The following is a 9,204-nucleotide window of genomic DNA, read 5'->3' on the forward strand; positions in this document are numbered from 1 at the left end:
TTTTTGATATATATTATTATTTTATAGCTTTAGCAACGGGAGAAATTGACAAAAGCAGACAAGCTGCTATAATGCCTCCACCCGCAAAAAGACCATACGTTTGGGTATGTTTCCTTATTTGATAATCACAAATTTTACACACCTTTTAGTTCATTGTTCATTGTATTGAAATCAACACTAGTTTGATGCAAATATAATATAAATCGTTTTATCAGGTATTTTCCTGATTATTTATTTATTTATTTTTTTCCTAGGATGATGATGCTGACTTTCAGTAATTGGTATGTTTCTTTTTTCTTAAAATTTAATATTTAAAACAATGGATTGTTATAGTCACTTCAAATTAAAAGTTTTTTTAATTACCAATTCTTTCTCTTTTTCAGGACCAGGATGATTCCTCACCCCAAGATTGAAATCTTTACTTCTATAGTACTGTTGTGTAAAAGTAGGTTATAGTTTATTTCGATACACGATGTGTGAAGTAGAAAACGAACATTTTGTGTTTTCTTCGGAAAAGAATCTGTGTTTAGCCAATTTCATAATGTAGAATTTATAGATGAAAATGATGTACACTACAATTCATGTCGAAATTAACAATCAGACAACCTCCGTCATGAAACTTTTGTTCTTTAAGAATTACTAAATGTCACAGCATATCAATCGGGTGTTGAAACAGAAACCTGAGGTCATGTGAAATTAGTCAAAAACATACCATTCTCCATTCTGAAAAACTAGATAATAGCAATAAAAAATCTAGGGTAACGTGAAATGAGTCAAATACACACCCACAACAAGAGGGCCATGATGGCCCTGAGGTCGCTCACCTGTATATAGGCCCCCACCCCCGGGCCAATTTTTACCCAAGGGCTTTAATTTGTTTATTTAAACAGACTTGGTAGAAACCCATAAGAAGATGTTTCATGCTAAACATCTAAGTTCTAGCTCATTGGCATTTTCAAAAGAAGATTTTTTCAAGTTTTTACTATACAAATATAGTTAAAAACAATGTCAACCCTGGGGCAGGGCCAGTTTTGACCCCCGGGCGTTTATTTTAACAAACTTTGTAGATATTTACTTAAAGATGTTTCATGCTAAATATCTAAACTCTAGCTATTTGGGTTTTTCCAAAGAAGATTTTTAAGTTTTAGCTATAAACATATAAGGAAAATCAATGACCCCCCGGGCGGGGCCAGTTTTGACCCCAGGGCTTTTATTTGAACATACTTGGTAGACACCTATTAGAACATGTTTCATGCTAAATATCTTAGCTCTAGCTCTTTGAGTTCTTTAAAAGAAGATCTTTTAAGTTTTTACTATATGCATATAGGGAAAATCAATGACCCCCTGCGGCGGGGCGAATTTTGACCCCAGAGCTTTTATTTTAACAAACTTGGTAGACACTCATTAGAAGATGTTTCATGCTAAATATCTTAGCTCTAGCTCTTTGGGTTCTTTAAAAGAAGAATTTTCTAAGTTTTTACTATATGCATATAGGGAAAATATATGACCCCCTGGGGCAGGGTCAATTTTGACCCCAGGGCTTTTATTTGAACAAACGTGGTAGACATTCACTAGAAGATGTTTCATGCCAAATATCTAAGCTCTAGCTCTTATGGTTCTTTAAAAGAAGATTTTTAAGTTTTTACCATATGCATATAGGGAAAATCAATGACCCCCGGGGCGGGGCCAATTTTGACCCCAGGGTTTTAATTTGAACAAACTTGGTAGACAATCACTACAAGATGTTTCATGCTAAATATCTAAGCTCTAGCTCTTATGGTTTTTTAAACGAAGATATTTAAAGTTTTTTTCTTTTGGTTGCCATGGCAACCAGAGTTCTGCATGGAATTAAATTCTTTGAACAATTTTTAAAGGTGACCACCAAAGGAACATTCCTGTGAAGTTTGGATGAAATTGGCTCAACGGTTTATGAGGAGATGTCATTTAAAACAAAAGTTTACGGACGGACGGACGACGGACGGACGGACGACGGACAAAAAGCGATCACAAAAGCGATCACCCTGTCACTTTGTGACAGGTGAGCTAAAAAACTAAATAAAGTGGGTCGTATAATTGTACTCTTTTGAGGTCACGAGGCGTGACTATATTTGTATGAAACCCGTATCTAAGATACGCTTTGAAATACGTTTAAACACTTTTTAAAATTTAAAAAAAAAAGTTTTTATAGGACAAAGCATTTTTTCTTTTACTTCCATGCCAATGAGTTGATATAAAACAAGCTTCTACAATTATTTCACAAATAAATTTCATCATCTTCAATGTATACTCACAAACATTGAAGTTTATTGAGGTCACCAAGTCCCGTGACATGTTTTTTTAAACATCAATGAATAATACAAGGTTAAATGGGTATGGTTACGATGTTATCGTATTTGAAAGACGAGACAACATATTTCATAATTTAATTTTTGTTTCATCACGTTTTTCATTCGCTTACTCACTGAGTGGGTGTAATGGAGGGTGAGTATATTTTTCCCGAATAAATACCTCTGTAGAAGTTCAGTCACTCACAACTTTCGTAAGTTTATACTTGATCTTACAAATGGAAGAATTAAGAGAATCTACTGTCATGCAACGTTCCAAATTTTTAAGCATTTCTTTAAAAGGGAACAGTGAAAAATTTAAAAACGGACAATATATTTCTGATTCAGAAACAATTGATTTATTCAACAGTGTGTTGGAAAGGGACTGTAAACGAAAACACAATAATGTTACTGGCAGACCCCTTAACAACTTTCCGGGATATTTATTGGACTTTTGAACTTGATTTTTTGGTTGTTTTTTTTTTTCGTTTTATCAGTGCGACGAACTAATAACGCAGTTATGCGATCTATTAGTAAATAAAGGGCCCGAGCATACTTTGGAATATTACTAAAAATGGAAGACAGCGATAATCAATGTTTTCAAATTTTCGCATGTGAATTAAGAAAAACAATGGAGGAAAAGCGGAGAAAGGAAGATAAACTGATCAAGATTTTATAAGACTTAATTTCAGTGACCATAAACAGGAACAAATTTCATTTTCTATGATAAACAAACATACGCAAAGACATTAAATAAAGTGATTTATTTTCAGTCAACATTACTCTTAATGGAATTACACTGTTATTACAATCTTACATATTTTTGATGTGAACAACTCTGTTTAAATAATGTGTGTAGGAAGTATTATTTATTTGGGACTCCTAAAGATATATAAATTGCATTTACAGTTCATTTGGATTCTTAACACTAAACCTCGTGAAAAAGTATAAATACATGTATTTTGTTTACTTAAGAAAGGTAAAGTGTGAGAGTCACTATGTTTTACACTTCATTAAGATTTAATTTAAGATAACTATATCACTGAAGTATTTCATTTCAATGTACATTGTTAGAGGTGGTTCGGATATTACTTGAAAGAAAACTTTTAGATTATATCTATAATGTGGCGAGGTGCCATGGTACCACTGACAATTATGTTAAACAAAGATTCACCTTTTTAGTCGCTTTATTTTATAAAACATATCCAATATAGATTTTTTTGTTTACCTTTTGAATGGAATTTCCATATTTATGGTTCCATTAACTACACACAACCCACAACTCATAGTGATTGGTTGTTTTAGTAAGTTACTAATTAGCAACATACATATTCATTGATGATTATTTTTTTCAATGAGTAGTCATTGATATTGATTGGTCATAGCTTTTTTTTGCACTTACATGTAAAAATATAAATGAACACATAGCTTCCTCCTCTCCCTCATATCTTTAATAAAGCGATACCAAGTTTCTTATTTACAGATTTTATTTTTCCTTTTAAAATAAAATGGCATCTGGCTTTGAAGAAATCTATGGGAAAGATGGTCTTATTTCTAAAGTTCGTGCCAACTTTGGTAAAAGTAAAGAGGTGTGCATGAATGCGTTTAATGGTAAAACGTATATCCATATAACCGATAAAAGTAAATGTTTTGTAAATGGGAAATTTGATCTGTCTAAAAGTAAAAGTGTTACTCTAAGTTATGAGGAAAGTCTTCAACTTAAGGGATTAATTGAGATTGGTGGAGTCTATGATGTTACCTTTCATCAACAGGGGGTAAGTCAAATTTATATTTTTGATTTATGTCAATCGTGGAATTGTTATCGTCCTATTTCTCCTGTTTCTTATTATGTATTTATTTTGTTTAATCAAAGACTTATTCACCCAACAGCAGCAACAACAACAACAGCAGCAGCAATATAACACTGAAAGACATTCACAGCAGCAGCAATATCAACAACAATTCCCACAACAGACACCGTATCAAAATCAGCAAACATGGACCTATGTTGGACAACAACAACAACAGGCTAATCCGCAAGTATGGGACGATACTGCTGTTTTTTTTTTTGTTTTTTTTTTTGTTTTTTTTTTGAACATGTAATTTTGTTTTAAATTGAACATGTATATTCGCAGCGAAGTCTTTAAATACATTACAAATATATTATGCATGTAATAAGGAGTAACTGATATATTTTCAGTTAATTGCCATCCCACTAAACCCTGAAGGTATGTATTATGTTTAGTCAAGTATACGATGTTACACTGACCAATAATACAATAAAAATTAGATATTTGACAAGTTAGCACGCCCTGCCCTTTAAGTGACCAATCCAGGACTAGATACTATGACTTTGTAAAAGTTTATAAAGTAAAGTTAATCGTGATTTTTACACTAGCTATTTAAAAATGTCTTGCAGGAAAGCAAATTGCATCGCCTTCACAGGATATATATGTGAAAAAGAAAATTATAATGGTGGGGATTACACTACTCACCTTGAGGAATGTCTGATACAATTCAATAACTTACGTATAGAGATGAGGAGGATCTATCTCTCCTTCTTTATGATTTATAAACAAAATGTATATAATCAACCAATTTTTTGTATTTGTGGGAAAAGTCCCCATGACACGGAGAAATATGTTGAAATGTGACAAATTACTTTTGGAATAGACTAAAAGGTAAAATTTTTTGATATATATTATTATTTTATAGCTTTAGCAACGGGAGAAATTGACAAAAGCAGACAAGCTGCTATAATGCCTCCACCCGCAAAAAGACCATACGTTTGGGTATGTTTCCTTATTTGATAATCACAAATTTTACACACCTTTTAGTTCATTGTTCATTGTATTGAAATCAACACTAGTTTGATGCAAATATAATATAAATCGTTTTATCAGGTATTTTCCTGATTATTTATTTATTTTATTTTTTTCCTAGGATGATGATGCTGACTTTCAGTAATTGGTATGTTTCTTTTTTCTTAAAATTTAATATTTAAAACAATGGATTGTTATAGTCACTTCCAATTAAAAGTTTTTTTAATTACCAATTCTTTCTCTTTTTCAGGACCAGGATGATTCCTCACCCCAAGATTGAAATCTTTACTTCTATAGTACTGTTGTGTAAAAGTAGGTTATAGTTTATTTCGATACACGATGTGTGAAGTAGAAAACGAACATTTTGTGTTTTCTTCGGAAAAGAATCTGTGTTTAGCCAATTTCATAATGTAGAATTTATAGATGAAAATGATGTACACTACAATTCATGTCGAAATTAACAATCAGACAACCTCCGTCATGAAACTTTTGTTCTTTAAGAATTACTAAATGTCACAGCATATCAATCGGGTGTTGAAACAGAAACCTGAGGTCATGTGAAATTAGTCAAAAACATACCATTCTCCATTCTGAAAAACTAGATAATAGCAATAAAAAATCTAGGGTAACGTGAAATGAGTCAAATACACACCCACAACAAGAGGGCCATGATGGCCCTGAGGTCGCTCACCTGTATATAGGCCCCCACCCCCGGGCCAATTTTTACCCAAGGGCTTTAATTTGTTTATTTAAACAGACTTGGTAGAAACCCATAAGAAGATGTTTCATGCTAAACATCTAAGTTCTAGCTCATTGGCATTTTCAAAAAGAAGATTTTTTCAAGTTTTTACTATACAAATATAGTTAAAAACAATGTCAACCCTGGGGCAGGGCCAGTTTTGACCCCCGGGCGTTTATTTTAACAAACTTTGTAGATATTTACTTAAAGATGTTTCATGCTAAATATCTAAACTCTAGCTATTTTGGGTTTTTCCAAAGAAGATTTTTAAGTTTTAGCTATAAACATATAAGGAAAATCAATGACCCCCGGGCGGGGCCAGTTTTGACCCCAGGGCTTTTATTTGAACATACTTGGTAGACACCTATTAGAACATGTTTCATGCTAAATATCTTAGCTCTAGCTCTTTGAGTTCTTTAAAAGAAGATCTTTTAAGTTTTTACTATATGCATATAGGGAAAATCAATGACCCCCTGCGGCGGGGCGAATTTTGACCCCAGAGCTTTTATTTTAACAAACTTGGTAGACACTCATTAGAAGATGTTTTCATGCTAAATATCTTAGCTCTAGCTCTTTGGGTTCTTTAAAAGAAGAATTTTCTAAGTTTTTACTATATGCATATAGGGAAAATATATGACCCCCTGGGGCAGGGTCAATTTTTGACCCCAGGGCTTTTATTGAACAAACGTGGTAGACATTCACTAGAAGATGTTTCATGCCAAATATCTAAGCTCTAGCTCTTATGGTTCTTTAAAAAGAAGATTTTTAAGTTTTTACCATATGCATATAGGGAAAATCAATGACCCCCGGGGCGGGGCCAATTTTGACCCCAGGGTTTTAATTTGAACAAACTTGGTAGACAATCACTACAAGATGTTTTCATGCTAAATATCTAAGCTCTAGCTCTTATGGTTTTTTAAACGAAGATATTTAAAGTTTTTTTCTTTTGGTTGCCATGGCAACCAGAGTTCTGCATGGAATTAAATTCTTTGAACAATTTTTAAAGGTGACCACCAAAGGAACATTCCTGTGAAGTTTGGATGAAATTGGCTCAACGGTTTATGAGGAGATGTCATTTAAAACAAAAGTTTACGGACGGACGGACGACGGACGGACGGACGACGGACAAAAAGCGATCACAAAAGCGATCACCCTGTCACTTTGTGACAGGTGAGCTAAAAAACTAAATAAAGTGGGTCGTATAATTGTACTCTTTTGAGGTCACGAGGCGTGACTACTATTTGTATGAAACCCGTATCTAAGATACGCTTTGAAATACGTTTAAACACTTTTTAAAATTTAAAAAAAAAGTTTTTATAGGACAAAGCATTTTTCTTTTACTTCCATGCCAATGAGTTGATATAAAACAAGCTTCTACAATTATTTCACAAATAAATTTCATCATCTTCAATGTATACTCACAAACATTGAAGTTTATTGAGGTCACCAAGTCCCGTGACATGTTTTTTTAAACATCAATGAATAATACAAGGTTAAATGGGTATGGTTACGATGTTATCGTATTTGAAAGACGAAGACAACATATTTCATAATTTAATTTTTGTTTCATCACGTTTTTCATTCGCTTACTCACTGAGTGGGTGTAATGGAGGGTGAGTATGATTTTTCCCGAATAAATACCTCTGTAGAAGTTCAGTCACTCACAGAACTTTCGTAAGTTTATACTTGAATCTTACAAATGGAAGAATTAAGAGAATCTACTGTCATGCAACGTTCCAAATTTTTAAGCATTTCTTTAAAAAGGGAACAGTGAAAAATTTAAAAACGGACAATATATTTTCTGATTCAGAAACAATTGATTTATTTCAAACAGTGTGTTGGAAAGGGGACTGTAAACGAAAACACAATAATGTTACTGGCAGACCCCTTAACAACTTTCCGGGATATTTATTGGACTTTTGAACTTGATTTTTTGGTTGTTTTTTTTTTTCGTTTTATCAGTGCGACGAACTAATAACGCAGTTATGCGATCTATTAGTAAATAAAGGGCCGAGCATACTTTGGAATATTACTAAAAATGGAAGACAGCGATAATCAATGTTTTCAAAATTTTCGCATGTGAATTAAGAAAAACAATGGAGGAAAAGCGGAGAAAGGAAGATAAACTGATCAAGATTTTATAAGACTTAATTTCAGTGACCATAAACAGGAACAAATTTCATTTTCTATGATAAACAAACATACGCAAAGACATTAAATAAAGTGATTTATTTTCAGTCAACATTACTCTTAATGGAATTACACTGTTATTACAATCTTACATATTTTTGATGTGAACAACTCTGTTTAAATAATGTGTGTAGGAAGTATTATTTTATTTGGGACTCCTAAAGATATATAAATTGCATTTACAGTTCATTTGGATTCTTAAACAAACTAAACCTCGTGAAAAAAGTATAAATACATGTATTTTGTTTACTTAAGAAAGGTAAAGTGTGAGAGTCACTATGTTTTACACTTCATTAAGATTTAATTTAAGAATAACTATATCACTGAAGTATTTCATTTTTTCAATGTACATTTTGTTAGAGGTGGTTCGGAATATTACTTGAAAGAAAAACTTTTAGATTATATCTTATAATGTGGCGAGGTGCCATGGTACCACTGACAATTATTTATAAAACAAAAATTTCACCTTTTTTTATAGAAGGGAGCAAGGGGTCGCGCGTTTATTTTATAAAACATATCAATAAAATAGATTTTTTTTTGTTTACCTTTTGAAATGGAATTTCCATATTGTTATGGTTCCATTTAACTACACACAACCCACAACTCATAGTGATTGGTTGGTTTTAGTAAGTTAACCCTAATTAGCGAAAACATTACATATTCATTGAATGATTATTTTTTTCAATGAGTAGTCCATTGAATATTGATTGGTCATAGCTTTTTTTTGCACTTACATGTAAAAATATAAATGGAACACATAGCTTCCTCCTCTCCCTCATATCTTTAATAAAGCGATACCAAGTTTCTTATTTACAGATTTTTATTTTTTCCTTTTAAAAAATAAAATGGCATCTGGCTTTGAAGAAAATCTTATGGGGGAAAGATGGTCTTATTTTCTAAAGTTCGTGCCAACTTTTTTGGTAAAAAGTAAAGAGGTGTGCATGAATGGCGTTTAATGGTAAAACGTATATCCATAATAACCGATAAAAGTAAATGTTTTGTAAATGGGAAATTTGATCTGTCTAAAAAGTAAAAGTGTTACTCTAAAGTTATGAGGAAAGTCTTCAAAACTTAAGGGATTAATTGAAGATTGGTGGAGTCTATGATGTTACCTTTCATCAACAGGGGG

General features: G+C 32.4%; 1 protein-coding gene across 2 annotated transcripts; it reads left to right on the top strand.

Annotated features, from left to right (window-relative positions):
* Positions 1–3,983: 3,983 nt before the first annotated feature.
* LOC132745268 (uncharacterized) lies at positions 3,984–5,590 on the top strand. 2 transcript variants are annotated; one of them, XM_060734141.1, is made up of 4 exons: positions 3,984–4,364; positions 4,525–4,552; positions 5,040–5,116; positions 5,397–5,590. In XM_060734141.1, the coding sequence occupies exons 1-4, from the start codon at positions 4,173–4,175 to the stop codon at positions 5,424–5,426; spliced, it is 327 nt and encodes a 108-aa protein (XP_060590124.1). In that variant the 5' UTR covers positions 3,984–4,172; the 3' UTR covers positions 5,427–5,590. The 2 variants fall into 2 exon arrangements, with proteins under 2 accessions (XP_060590124.1, XP_060590125.1); XM_060734142.1 differs by lacking the exon at positions 5,397–5,590 and adding an exon at positions 5,268–5,345.
* Positions 5,591–9,204: the final 3,614 nt, after the last annotated feature.

Source organism: Ruditapes philippinarum, unplaced genomic scaffold, assembly GCF_026571515.1.
Source record: "Ruditapes philippinarum isolate M1 unplaced genomic scaffold, ASM2657151v2 ctg3751_1_1_1_1, whole genome shotgun sequence".
In the NCBI taxonomy this organism is placed as follows: Eukaryota; Metazoa; Mollusca; class Bivalvia; order Venerida; family Veneridae; genus Ruditapes; species Ruditapes philippinarum.